The sequence below is a fragment of the Rhinopithecus roxellana genome, chromosome 5, assembly GCF_007565055.1.
Source record: "Rhinopithecus roxellana isolate Shanxi Qingling chromosome 5, ASM756505v1, whole genome shotgun sequence".
NCBI classification, from domain to species: Eukaryota; Metazoa; Chordata; class Mammalia; order Primates; family Cercopithecidae; genus Rhinopithecus; species Rhinopithecus roxellana.
The window spans coordinates 170,426,226-170,440,696 of NC_044553.1; the positions used below are offsets into that span (position 1 = coordinate 170,426,226).

Genomic DNA, 14,471 nt, shown 5'->3' on the forward strand with positions numbered 1-14,471 from the left:
GAGACGAATCTGCACGTATTCCAGGGTCAGAAGAAACACTGTAGCCTCTACAATTCAAGCCTCAGGGTGCGGGGAGACACCGGGATGTCTCAGAATGGACCTTTGAGGGACATCCACTCACTTGGCCAAGGGAGACCTGAGTTCCAGCAGGTGTTTCTCAGTCAACTTGGGTCAACTTGGGTACCCTCTGAGTTTTGTGAATCTCTTCTTACTGGGAAATGGGAATAGAAACCGCTTTTCCTGAACAGAATCTGACTGAGGCCGTGCGGTGCTACATTGGTGAGGGGGTTCCCAGGAGCGGTTCTCTGGAGTTTTCTCCAGAGGCTGACGTGGGGTTGGCGGAGAAGGAGCGCTGTGGAGGCGCGTCGAGGCAGCGCGCCGCCTGCCCAGGTGGCCCAGAGCCCGAGCCGGAGTGGTGTCCGGCGCCCCTCCCCGCCGCTCGAGCCCTCCCACTTCCTCTGAATGAGCCGCTGCTGTCAGGGAGCCCGGAGCCCCGCGCAGTGCAGGCTGCAGGCGCCGCGCCGAGGAGGCTGCCGCTCTGGCTCGCCGCCCCCCCGCCGCCGCTGCACACCGGACCCCACCGCCGCACCGCGGGCCATGGACCTGCCTAGGGGCCTGGTGGTGGCCTGGGCCCTCAGCTTGTGGCCAGGTACGTGCTCACCCTCTGCCTCCCCTTGCCTCTCGGAGTCCCTCCCTGGGCCCTCGGGGCTTGGATACAGCCGCCAGATCGGGACGCGACGCTCCTCCCAGGGTCAGACCTTGGCTGCTCTTGGGGACGTGGGTCCCCTAGGGACCGGCCCCAGTCTAGCGGTTCCGTCAAGTTTCGCAAACAAGAGGGAGGTGCGCGGAGGCTGTTGAGAACTGGGACTCTGGTGTGTTTGGGAAGAGTTGAAGAGGCTTGAGTTGAAAAGCGCCCAGAGCTGGTGACCCTCCTGGGCGCCTTGGGTGCCTCCAAGGCCCACGCCGGGGTTCCCGCACGGCTGCCAGTGGCACTCGGGTGTCCCGGGAGCGCCGAGGGCGCGCGGCCCCGGCTGGGGAAGGGGACAACGCCGAGAGAGTGTGCCCCAGCTGCCCTCCCTGGCTCCGGGGAAGCATCTCAAAGTTTGGAGAGCTGGCGCGGCGGCCCCGGAGGGCTGAGGGGTGGGGATGAGGGCAGCCCAGAGTCCCTCCGGCCAAAGACAGAGCAAAGCCCCTGGGCTATGGCCAGTAGGCGGGGGCTAGCCCTCGTAGGCCCGGCCAGCAGCGGCGGGACGCAGCCACGCAACGTAGGACCCCGGGAAACGTTACCTGACACCCGGGGTAGGGACCCAGCATCGCCTCCCAACCCGCGCTCGGAATTATGCAATTATTCAATAATCCGGGGAAAGCCGCCGTCGCCTAGACGCGCGCCGCCGCCTAATGCACTCCAGGTGTCTGGGCGCGGCAGGAACCTCCGGTCCGAGGGGCGCACGGCCAGGAGCGGGAGGCCAGCTCTGGGCTCTCCTCCCTAGGGTACCCCGGCCCCGGCCGTCACACGCCGGGCGCTCCGGCTCCACCCTCCAGGGGGGCGGCCGCCAGTGATGCTGTTCTGTGGAAGGCGGCCCAGTGCTCCAGCAAGGGCCAGCGCCTAGGTTACTGGCCTGGCGGGCGTGGGCGCTCGACCTTGCCTTCCCTTCTGCGTGGGCTCCAGGCCCGAGCTGGGGCCAGTAGTGGGGGTCAGATGCGGTGGTAGTGGGAGAGGTGCCCTCAGGGAGCTCAGGTGGAGACCCCCATCCCGCAGCCGTTTGCCCCATTCCCCGGGTACCACGAAAAGCAAGTCCGCCCTCCTGTCGGTCTGCAGAGGAGCTTCTCAGAGGGCCCATGGTTGAATGGGCCTCTGGCTAGTGGACTCCTAGAGTCACAGTTTAAAACAATCATGGATGCATTGAGCTGTGGGGGCTTGGAAGGGAGAGCAGGGGAAGAACTGCCACCAGGCCAACATGCATCTAGAAGCCAGCTGCCGAGGAGGCCAAGCCCATTTAGGTGCATTTAGACAGGAGGGGAGAATCTTCTCCAGGAGCTGTCCTCATATCACTCGAGATCCAGCCACAAGAAAAGCGATCCAGCCACAAGAAAAGAGACGCAGTCCTGTGTGACTCCAGATAGATGGCTCCATCAGAACCTTGGGAAGGAGTGGCTGCCTTAGGGGTTAAGGACAGCCTGGACCTCAGGAAGCTAAGAGCAATAGCTTTGGAATCAGACCCGGCTTCCACTTCTGGCTCTACATCCCGCTAGCTGTTCAATATCGGACTGGTAATGCAACCTTTCCAACAGGTTTCCTTATGTGAGGAATGGAGACACAAATTCCTTATCAGTCAAGCCGTCAGGATGCAGTAAGGCACTGTAAGAAAGGACCTTAACACAGGGCTGGGTGCACAGTAGGCTTTAATCAATGGTTGTTAATGTTGTTGCTACTCAAGGAGGAGGTGGTGAAGAACAAGGATATTAAAGGACCTCTGAAGACACAGGATTTGTGACTCAGAGCTCTGCTTATATGGCAAAAACCACTCCTGAGTTACGTCTGGTCAGTTGCGTTCTTGAAATATGGGATTCATTAAACATATCAATCAATGTTGGAACAACGACATCTGCTTGCAAGGAGCTGGGGGTGGGGCCCAAGCATGTGTGCAATCTGGGTCTTGCCTGTAACTGAGAACAAGCCAAGGCCAGGGAAAGCTAAACAGAGGCACGAGGGCGTGAATGGCACGGGGAAACAAAGGGCTCGGTGTTCAAACAAGACAAGTTCAATTTCAGCCAGATTAAGCAAGGAAGTCTTCCTGGAGGAGGAGATATCATTTGAACTGGCCCTGAAAAAGTGTGTAGAGTGTGCATGGGCCTTAAAGTGAGAATGTTCGTATTTTGGAGTGTTATTTTCTGAGACTAATTAAAGAAGATGATGAATATTTTTAAACCACTCTGGTCAGTGTGGACTTTGAAGACTAGAAGGGTCTCAGGGATCACTGGGTTCATTCCTCAGGCTCCAGGACAGGACTGATGTTGACCTCTCATCCGTGCATTGCATGGATTCAATGTGAGGATTACCGGGAAGCTTGTCTACTGGTGATGGCAGTTTGTCTGGGCAGGGAATCTGTCAGAGGCCACGTTGAGAGTGAGACCTCAGAGCATCTACTCTCCCAGAGCTCCCAGAGCTCCTGCTGCAGGCTGGACAGCGTGATGGGGTAGACAAAACTATCAGGAAAGCCTAAAAAAAGAAGTAATCAAGTCCAAAGAGAGAGGAGATCAATTGACCAGAGCTTTACAGTTATAACCTATCTGTAGTAAGGGTGATGATTCTTAGGAGCATAATCTTTGCTGAGCACCTGTTATCTGCCAGGCTCCATAAAGACACAAAGGGAGATCAGACACAGTGTAAGGGTGGAGGCCCTGGAGTTTCACTGCCTGGGATTGGCCTACGCCCTACCGGTTAAGGCTCTATGCCCTTGGCAAGTTACTCCATGGCTCTGTGCCTCAGTTTCCTCACCTACAAAGTGGGGGTAATAATAGAACTTAGAGTTATCACAAAGATTAATGCTTAGAAAGTGCTAGGCATGTATTAAGCACTCAAGGAGGTTGTCTTTCTTCTCCAACATCATCAGCAGCAGCAGCAGCACTCAAGGTTTTGACTCTTCAGGATCTAAGGACACAGAGAGAGAATTTTCAAACTCACGTTTGCAAGAGAAGTTTAGAGGAAGTGCATTGAAGAATCAGAGGAGATATACATGCCAGGGCCCCAAATAAGTTAAGACTTTCCTAGTCCCTCCTCCAAAGCCTTGGCCCAAACTCTTGATCATAATAAGAACTCAGGGTTGTTGTTTTCTTTGTTTGTTTGCCATCGGGGCTGTCTTGAAGTCAGTATGCTCTTGATGTGGATGTATTGTGGTGTGAAAGTAGAGAAGGCCTATACCGTGCAACATGGCCCTTATGGGTGGAGGTCCTACCCAACAGAAAGTATCCTGTGGAAAAGCACAGTGTTAGACACCACGGGTGTACAAAGGCTACAGAGGTCCAAGACCTGCTCCCAGCCTCTCCTTCCCAGTGGAAAGCAGGGAAGAAGGGGAAGTTTGTCACTTCGCCACCCCATCGCCCACCTCCTGGGAACTTGTCAGGCAAGCCCCTCAGCTACCATTAGCTGAGGAGCTTCTGGATCTTTCCATATCACAAGCAGGCCCTGGAGTCTCATTCTTTTTCTACTTACTCACCATGCGCCCAACTCTACCCGTAGTGGACCCCTAGAGATGGGATGTCTATCTCCACGCTTGTCCCACCATTCCCAGCCCATCCACACAAGGCTGTGAGCCCTGGAAGAACTCAGACAGTATCTTACCTCTCAACCTTGCCCTCTCTGAACCTCTTTTTCTACCCTCCTGTAGTGGGGAGCTCTTCCTTCTTCTAACAGCAGGGACCTTCCCTTCCACTCTCCCTCCCTTCCACCAACACCCCAGCTCCTATCACTTAGGATAAAACTATGTTCTAAGCTGAGCTGGCTTGGCTCTTGCTATGTAGAAGAGAATTTGGGGAATTTTAAAAGCCCCTGTATCTTCTCCACAATGCCTGACTTTGGGTGTTATTGTCTCATCATGGGCTTCCAGAGCTTACTTTGGGAGTCAAAGTTGAACATTGTTCTAGAATCCATCATAACCCTCCCCAGGCAGTGATGGGCTCTGGCTGACTCGGGGAAGATCAGCTGCAAAATGAGCCTTAAAAATCCTCTAATACGGTTCAAAAATGGTATCTCTGCTAATCCTAATCACTGAAGTCCCCTTCCCTGCCCACCCACTCCCCACCAACCGTAGGCTACCATCAAGGATTCATAGCCATTTGGAACTTTTCCCTAAGCAGTCGTGAGCTCCAAAGACACCCACACATCTTCAGCATGGAGTGCTTTCTATAGAAGCTGTGGTCCAAGGGCGACCCTCCACAACCCCATCATGCAGATACTAACTGTGTGAATTCTTCATCAAATGCCCATTAAGTTTGTTACCACTGACAGGAGAAGGAGAGGAAGAGACTGGTGTTGGTCATCTTGTAAATCTAAAATAAGTGAGCTGCAAAAAAATTCCATGGAGAGTTTTCATACTGTATACTTAAGACCTGAGTCACAAGACGTGTGAAATCCCACCTGGAGGAAAAAGTCAGTGAGGCCAAACCCCCTCCCTGCTGTTTCTCACTTCCTCCTTCACTGAAGCACTCACCACGCAGCAGGAATAATCAGCATGTGTGTGGGCTTAGGACCCAGACTGCCCGCATGCAAATCCTTTCTACCTGGGTGACTCTGGATAAGCCCCCCAGGCCTCATTTTTCTCAACTGTAAAATGGTCAGAATAATGACTTCATAGGGCAACAATCAGGTTAAATGGTCCATATGTAATTCATTTGTGTCAAGTGCTGAGAACAGTGTCTGGCACCCAATAAGCCCCCAGCTAACAGAAGCATTATTACTCTTCCCATCATTTAATATTTGATTGATGCCAGGCACTGTGTCAAGCACCTTCTCACATCTCAATAAGGCCTTGCTACAGTTGCACGAAGTCACTACTACAATTCTGCCATTCCACTACCGGGTTACACATAGAAAGTTAAATGGCTTATCCAAGGTCATGTCGATAGACTAAGAGGCATTGTCAGGATTTTTCTGATCCCAAGGCCACTGCTTTTTTTTTTTTTTTTTTTTTTTTTTTTTTTTTGAGACAGTCTTGTTCTGTCACCCAGGCTGGAGTGCAGTGGTATGATCTCAGCTCATTGCAACCTCCACCTCCCAGGTTCAAGTGATTCTTCTGCCTCAGCCTTCTGAGTAGTTGGGATTACAGGTCTGTGCTACCATACCCAGCTAATTTTTGTATTTTTAGGAGAGACAGGTTTTCACTATGTTGACCAGGCTGGTCTTGAACTCCCGACTTCAGGTGATCTGCCTGCCTCGGCCTCCCAAAGTGCTGGGATTACAAGGGCCATTACTTTTAATCCATGCACCATACTCTCTTCAGGAAATGGACCTTGAGAGCACAGAAAGACAGTAAGTTGTCCTTGTTGAAGGAGCTGTCTTCAATAGCTGAGGAACTGAGGAATTGGGGAATTGTTGGGGAATTGAGATCAGTATGCAAACAGCCACCCCCACAGGGGCACCAGTTTATAGGCCCAGCTAGACAGTGACTCCTCCAACAAGATGCTGGCTTGGTAGAAGTGGTCCTCCTATGATGACTTATTATGTGAGAACGTCTCTCCCCCTCCCCTCTCCCCACCCGGCTCAGGGCCCACCGGGCTCTGCCACCTGCCCCCAGGTGCCCAATACTCTGGAACACTGACTTCCCAGGGGCTGTCATTCCAGCCCATTCTCAGGGTCAAGGTTTGGTGACCTTCTCCTGCCTGCCCCGCCTGCTCCCATTCTGCTAATCAGAACCTTCTTTGAGCTTCAGGCCTAATGAGTTAACTCACGTTGAACCGCACTAATAAGTGATGACAACGTGATGTGTTCTACCCAGAGGGATTTCCATTTCAACTGGTTGTGCCTTTAGCCCAAGGAATAAAGGGCTAATGGTAGGATGTCAGGCACAAGGGCCAGCCAGCAGATGAAACAGGTGAGGCTGGAAGACCTACCTGGTGTAGTCCAACCACTCAGCCCCCTACTGCATCACTGGTCAGATACGTCCTACCCCAGCCTTTGTTGCTGATGGGCAGCCTCATTCTACAATGTAGAAGAACCCGGCTTGTGGCTTGGGTGATGCAGCTCTAAAGCGGGCAGAGGTTTTTCCACGTGGCATGTGGGGTGAATTAGGCAAGTTGCTATAGCAATGCACTCCGGGATTCCAAACAGGATGACACAGAGAAGGGGTTCCTGCCTGCGCAGCTGGTGCTGACAGCTTTCTTCCCCCAGCAGCATCACTCAGCTGGGCCAGACAACCAGAAATCCTGACCCTGCGGATTTTCAGGACCCATTTCTTCCCTGAAGATGAGAGGACTGGGCCTCAGGAAGGCCATGGAAAAATTGTGGAATGGGCAAGTGGGTGTAGCTCTGCAAAGAGCACTCCCGACATTCCTTCTCCAGTCAGGCCAGGCCAGGTGAGGTCAGAGGTCCTGCTGAGACAGGTGTGTTCATTGGATGGATAGAGAAACTGAAGCCCTTGTCCCCACTTCCTCCAGGCAGAAAGGCACAAAGCAGTCTCCATTCCCTCTCCATCTCCTGGAATTGCTCTCTCCCTGGCACTCAAAGCCACCTACATTCAGAGATCGGTGGCCATAATAAAGTCCCATCAATAGTTTGTAGGCAGGGTTCTCTGGGTTTATTCAAACCACATATGACACATGCAGGAGCAGTTACTTCATCTGAAGGACCCAGTGCAAAATGAAAATGTGAGACCCCTTGTTCTAAAATTATTATTAATTTCTAGATGGCCACAGCAGAGCATTTACCAAGTGCAGGGCCTTTGTGAACACGAGGCCCTCAGCCACTGTACAGGCCAAGCGCTCATCAAACCAGCCCTGCTTACATGGCTCTCCCCATGGGCCTGTTGTTTGGCAAGGAAGACACCATGATCCCACTTTACAGATGAAAAAAACTGAGTGGCCTGTCCATTTTACCAGCATGTACTGAGCACCCACTAAGCCCCAGGCACCTCCAAGTTCTGGGAATTCCAAATTAGATAAAGCACAGTCTCTGCCTCAAGGAACATGCAGAAGGCGCCCCACAGATCCCACAGACTGCAGGGCTCATTCCAAACACTGATATACGTGGAGGGCAGGGGATGTCCGTGGAGCAGTTCTAAAGGCACACGCTGGGGCTGTGAGGTCATTTTTAAGCCATGGAATGAAGATGATTCTGTCTCCAGTTATTGCCCCAAGACTTCTTTGGGAACCTTTTTAGGGGATCTCTGCATCCTCAACATTGGGCTCTGGAGTTTCCACCTTGGCAGACTTGAGAAGCTGGTACTTAAAATTCCTGGCCTTTCGGCAGCCCCAAGTATTTATATTGGCATGGTCCTCCAGGGTCAGCACTTCTAAATCAGGGGTGACTCCTGTTCACCTGCCCACATGGGCCTCCCATCTCATTCTGGCATGGAATTGTAGAGAGTCAGTGCTAGGAGGGAAGGCAGGGACCAGCAGATCTGGTGGTCCTTCATCCTGGGTGAGTGTGAGAACAACGATGTAGAAGAAAACTGTCGTGCCGGCCCCACCCCAGAACACATCATCACTCTCCACATTGGGGCCAGCAGGGACACTTTTCGAAGCTGTCCAATAATTCTAATGGGCATCCAAGATGGAGGATCACTGGTATAATGTAAACCCAGTCCCCAATCAAGCAAAAAAATAAAAATAAAAAACCAAACACTCTCCAGGGAAGGGAAATGACTTGCCTGGGGTCAGACAACACCAGCGGTAAAGCCAAGATTTAACCAGTTCTCAGTTCTCCTGACTCTCAGTCCTTCTGGAACTGCCCAGCCTGCAGTGCTACAGGCTTCACAGCTGGGTTGGGTTGGAGACACAGCTTGAGAGTTTGAGAAGCTGAGTGCAAGGTGGACTTTGCAGATTGGAGTTGGTAGGTGGGGAGTGATTCATTGGTGATACTCTCCTTGTCCCCTACAAGGCATAAGCTACTTGATCCCTGTGTGGTCCCAAGGGGGAGGCCAGGAAAACCAAAGAAGAGCTACAGATAGATTGATTTGGCTGAGGATGCCAGTCAGAGCTGTCCACAGACAGATGCACCAGCACTGGGGCGGGGGGTTATGGGAGGTGTTGGCAGGGGTTGATCGAAGTCCATTAGGGTCATTCCAACCCTGTGATCTTGGGCTCTGCTGAAGTTGAAGTGAGGGTTCAGGCGAAGGAATCACCTGACTCGGGATGGAACACCAGCAACGACAAGCCCAGGCTGGGTGAGGAAGGAATAGTCCGTCAGCAAGAAGGAGGCTGGCCTGGGGGGTGGGCTGAGCAGGGGGACTCCAGGACCTCCCTAAGGTCCCCAGCTCAGGTTTCATTGTCCCTCTTGCCCCCATTCATCCAGAGCTTTCTCCACAGCTGTCAAAGTGAGGCTCAAAAACAAACGGAGCTGTCTTCCTTTCCTCCCTAAATCCTCAGTGGCTCTCTACTACCATTGGGTTGAGTCCAGACTCTTTGACAGAGCCAACTAGACCAGGTAGGAATGGCCTGCACTCAGGACTCACCTCTAACAGAGCCATACGTTTGGGCACGGGCACACCCCAACAGCAGCCCCAATGAAACCGAGCTTCTTAGTTTCTTAAACACACTGAACTGTCCCTGGCCTTCACTCCTGTTGGTGCCTATGTCTGATTCTACCCTCCCGCTCAATTCTCCTGGCTGCACCCCACTTATTCTTCAGGTCTCTGCTTGGTCACCACTTCCTCCTGAAAACCTCCCCTGACCCCCTCAATCAGTCAAGTGGGGCCCCCACTTGTGTGATTCCAAGGTATCCTGTACTTTCCCCACCACACAGTATTCCAGCTGACTGCACATCTCCCCTGCTGCAGAGAGAGCACCAGGAGAACAGGGACCATATCTCTAATCAGCCGCTGTACCCCCAGGTCTTGCACAGCACCAGACATAGCAGGCACTCAATTAAGATGTGTTGAATGAACAAAAGAACTCTCTGTCCAAGTAAATGGAAAGCTATTTAAGGGCAGGGTAAATGTCTTAAATTTCTTTGCACATGCACTCCAGGAGGTGACAGCACAATAGCCTTTGTGAGTCAGGCCCTGGGAGGTGCTCTGGGGGATAAAAGATGAGAAGAGATAACTCCTGACTTTCAAGGAGCTTATGGTTTAGCAGGAGAGAGATTTTTGGATAAATAACTACAATGCAAGGGAGGAAGTAATGACTACGAGACAGCTACAGATAAGGGACTCTGGGATTTGAGAGGTGGAGACAGATTGTTTGTAAATGCAAGAAGGACTGGGTCTGGCAGCAAGAGGGTTAGGTAGAGAGTTCATGTGGGCAAACTGCCTGCGGTTTGGTTGGCAGGATGCTGGAGTGTGTCCTGTGAGGAACGGCAAGAACAGAACAGTGGGCTGAGGTCACTGAGAGGAAACCGAAAGCCAACTAAGGCATTTGGGTTTAGCAGATGGGAGCCATGGAAGGTTTCTGAGGGAGAGCAGTGACATGTTCTATCTGTGCTTGGAGGAGCTTCCTCAGGTGGGAGGGGGAGGCTGGATACAGCAGGGCTACGATGGGGAGCAGGTGGAATGATAAGATGGCTACTGGAGCAACCCAGCAAGGGGACGCCAGAGTGAAGTGAGGTGGTGAAATGCAAAAGGAGTGAACCCAGGGGGATAGAATTTAACAGGGCCCGGTCACCAGAAAAGGAAAGGTGTCTGGGAGACCAAGGGCGGTGTCACCAACCTGAAGAGAGGTGTGAGAGGACTAGAGGTTTTACAGGGGAAGTTGAGTCAGGCCTGAACGATGACTTTGTAGTGCTCGTGGGCAGGTGGAGGTGGCGCTCAGGCAGGGGGGAATGTTTCTTGGGAGCATGCCAGTGAGTAGTCAGACTTGGAGTGGTTTGACTGGGAGCTTTCACACAGACGTGCCTCAGTGGTGTGAGCCTGAGTGAGGCAGAGCACCCCGCAGCACGGAGCCTCTGTCCCTCCACCCCTTTCCAGGCCCAGAAGCAGTGATTCATGCCCCAAACTTAAAGAGAACTCAAATTCTGACTTTAAAAGCCTCTTAGAGCAGAAGAAACCAACCAGAGGGCTAGGCCAGACCACAAGCCAAACGTCAGCTGTGGAATGTGCTTGCTGCTGATGGTGAGGCCAGCCAGGGGCAAAGACACCGGCAGGCTCAGCAGCAGGCCCTGCCGTCGTCCTGAACGTGTCCCAGTTGCCACTGAGGGTATCACTGCTCTTAACTCTCTTTTTAAAAATTTTTAATAAACACATAATAATAATTGTACATATTTCTGGGCTACATAAAGTCCTCTCTTTTCAGCATGGATCTGTCTGCATTCTAGCCCATCTGAAACCCAGCCCCTCACCGCCACCCCCACCCAGGCTGGCCCCACATCACCCTTGTGTGAAGGCTCTGATCTCCCATCCGTCTTCCCCACTCTGCTCAGCCCAAAAGACGAAGGCCAGGAGTCAGGTTACATGAGGGGTAAGGGGACAGAAAAGCTCCCATGGCCTGTGGCGACAGCCCCCCTCACTGGCCTCCTTGCATCTGGCCTTGTACCTTGAGGATCTCCCACCCAGCAGCCAGAGGGCTGCCACCAGAATGTAGGTCACATCATGTCATGTCCCTGCTCTGCTCCAAACCCTCCAGGGCTTACTCTGAGTAAGAGGTCCCGTGTGATCTGGTTCCCCTGCCTTTCTGACTTCATCCTCTGTGCCTTCCCCACTGGCTCACTCCGCTCCACCCCCAGGGCCTCCGGGCTGTTCGTGAAACACACCAGGCACCTTAGACTTTGCACTTGCTGTTTCTTCTGCCTGGAATGCTGTTCCCCGAGAACCTCTCTCACTTCCTGCAGGTCTTTACTCCAACATGCTTCTCCCATTGAGGCCTTACCTCGGGCTCCTACCTAAAATTCAACCCTCCTGCATGCATTCAAATGCATAAACTCCCCTCCTATACCTTTCCCTGCTTTAGTCTCTCCAAGCCTTTTTTTTTTTTTTTTTTTTTTTTTTTTTGAGACAGAGTCTCGCTCTGTCGCCCAGGCTGGAGTGCACTGGCGCGATCTCCGCTCACTGCAAGCTCCGCCACCTCCTGGGTTCACGCCATTCTCCTGCCTCAGCCTCCCTAGGAGCTGGGACTACAGGCCCCCCTGCCACCAAGCCCGGCTAATTTTTTTGTATTTTTAGTAGAGACGGGGTTTCACCGTGTTCACCAGGATGGTCTCGATCTCCTGACCTCGTGATTCGCCCACCTCGGCCTCCCAAAGTGCTGGGATTACAGGCGTGAGCCACCGCGCCCGGCCTCCGAGGCTTTTAATACTATCTCACATTATTACCTGTTTTATTTATTCATGTTGTATATTGCCTGCTTCAATGGAATGTAATCTTCCTGAGAACAAGGATTTTTGTCTGTTGAGTTTCCTTATGCATTCCAGGGCCCAGAGCAATACTTGGCCAGAGTACACAAGTGGTAACTAGTTCAAGAATGAATCAATCAGTCAGTTAAAATCTCCCCGCCAGCCTGTCACATTTGCTAGAAATCCCATTTACTAATCAATTACCCCTTTTGGATAAGCCAATCAACCTTCTTATGACCCCAGGCCACTAGGTGGGTACACATTCATTCCTGACGTTTCCCTGGCCACTTGTTATCAAAGACTTTCTTTCCAGAAAAGAAGAGATTGGTGGCCATTGAGCATCACTTACAAATGGGCAGGGCAAGGAAGGTTGCTGAAGGGAGGAAGGGCCCTGGAAGGGAGGAGAACCTTAGAAAGGAGTAAATTGGCTCACAGCAGGCAGTCCAGGTCGGCCCAGCTGGCCCCATGCTGTTCGTTACTATTTACTATGGCTCTGAGATGACACAAGGAGACAGGGGAATGGCCTTGTTTTTACACAGTGTAAACCTAGTTATATAATGGGACTTCCTAGGAAACAAGGGGCGGGGGGCATCCAGCAGGAATTTAAAATGCCTCATTTCCCACAAAAGGGTAGTGATTCAGACATCATCCATATGCCACAGAATGTGGCCATGTTGTTTAGCACCCAAGAAGGAGCTGGGAGTGCCCAGAGAAGATGGTGGGAGCTGAATATAGACCCCAGATTACAGTCCAATCCCTGGGAACCACCAAACCAGAATCTGCCCTGGTGGCTTGGGAGATGACATGAAACCCATTGCACAGGTGGAGAGACTGAGTCTGAACTTAACAAAGTCCATATTAGGAGCCTGTTCCACTGACATAAGGTTTCAACACTGGTCTCGACACTTAAGTATGTGACCTTGGGCAACTCACTTCCTCTCTTTAGAGTATGTATAACAAAAATATAACAATATATAGAATGTATAACAAAAATTATAGAATGTATAACAAAAATTATAATGCTTACCTTGTAGGATTAATATAAAAATGAGAAATAATGCCCAAAAACAAACAAAATGTCTGGCAGGGATGAGGTGTTCAATAAACGTTAATGGCAACAGTAATACTAGCTAACATAGAAGTTAAGTAACTTAGCCAAGATCACCCGGATGATAAAGTCACAGCCTGGTGTTTGAAGCCAGGCAGTCTGACTCCAGAGACTGCAATTCTGAGAGGTCAAGTGTCTTGCCCAAGGTCATACATCTGCTGCTAAACAAGAGAGCCAGAATCCAAACCTCTCAAGACTTCCATTCTATCACTTCTAATATAAACGTTTGGCCTTCATGTTTCTAAAAGCCCTTTAGGGACTATGCTTCCATGCTGCCATGAACATTTCCTGAGCCAGAACCTCGATCCTGATTGTAAATCCAGATGTAACAGTAGAAAGAAGTTGACAACAGGGACTCTATTTCCAAACAATGGGTACACTCAGTGCATGGTTGGTCCTTCCTCATGCACAGGTTCATGAGGGGTCCTGGGCCTCAGGAGTTCCCTGAGAGGCCTCAGCACCAAGTATCTGCCTGGGAGGGCCCTTAACAGAGCCTGAACATCCCAAACAAATGGCCACCCTAGACTTGCATCCCTCCAGTGACGGGGGCTCACCACTTTGCATGGTAGTCCTTCATTTTCTAGCAAAGGCAGATGGAGTCATGAGCCCTTGACTCCTTTAAGGAACTAAAAGTAGCAGCAGACATTTGAGATGGTTTTGCAGCCATGAAAAATTGGCTTGTACTGAAAACCAAAAAGACCTCTGCATAACCCTCAGAGAACAAAAACACTTGCACTCCCCAAAGTCCGCCATCCCCACCAAACCTAGACAATGGCATCTGGTGGATCTATGTTAAATTCCATGCAGCCAGAGAACTTTTCGGATGGGTGTGGGTATATCCACTGGAGGGCGGGCCCGGCAGGCTTAGAAGGGAAGGGCCCCCACAATTCCTTTTTTTAGTTTGCATTCAAAGAGCAGGGCAGACTGGCCCAGTAGTTCTCTGGGTCCTCTTCACCCTACTTCCTCTCGTCTGAGGGAAAGCCCTGCCACAAATTGCATACCCTGAGCCTTGTCTTGCTCTTATTTTGCCCAAACACTCTGGGCTGGGGCACATCCCACATGCACAGGGCTCTTGATCCACACACCCATGACAAGCAGGAGACAAGCTTAGGAGTTGGAAAACCAAAACCAAACTGTCTGAGCTCTTTGAGATGGTTAGAATGCCAGGAAAGGGAGGGACTCACAGTCCAATTCAGCTCCATTTGAAATGGCCTGAAGCCAGAATCAGTGTGGGCAGGGCCGCCACGTACAGCTGTACTGGCTGTGCGCTACATGATTTGCATCACTACAATGTAAACAGCTTCCTCTGAAGTTGTGTAGTAAAAGTGACCTCAGGAAGGGGGTTGAGGGGGTAAAGAAAGTGGTAAAGGTGTACATAAATATGCT

The 14,471-nt window shown here is 51.5% G+C and overlaps 1 protein-coding gene across 1 annotated transcript in view; it reads left to right on the top strand.

Moving 5' to 3' along the window:
• The first annotated feature begins 451 nt into the window (after positions 1 to 451).
• Positions 452 to 14,471, top strand: part of ITGA11 (integrin subunit alpha 11) — a 133,775-nt gene continuing 119,755 nt past the window's right edge. Inside the window, exon 1 of the mRNA XM_010363633.2 lies at positions 452 to 649. Coding sequence (XP_010361935.2) covers positions 463 to 649 — 187 coding nt within the window. The 5' untranslated portion in view covers positions 452 to 462. The remainder of the gene's footprint in view (positions 650 to 14,471) is intronic.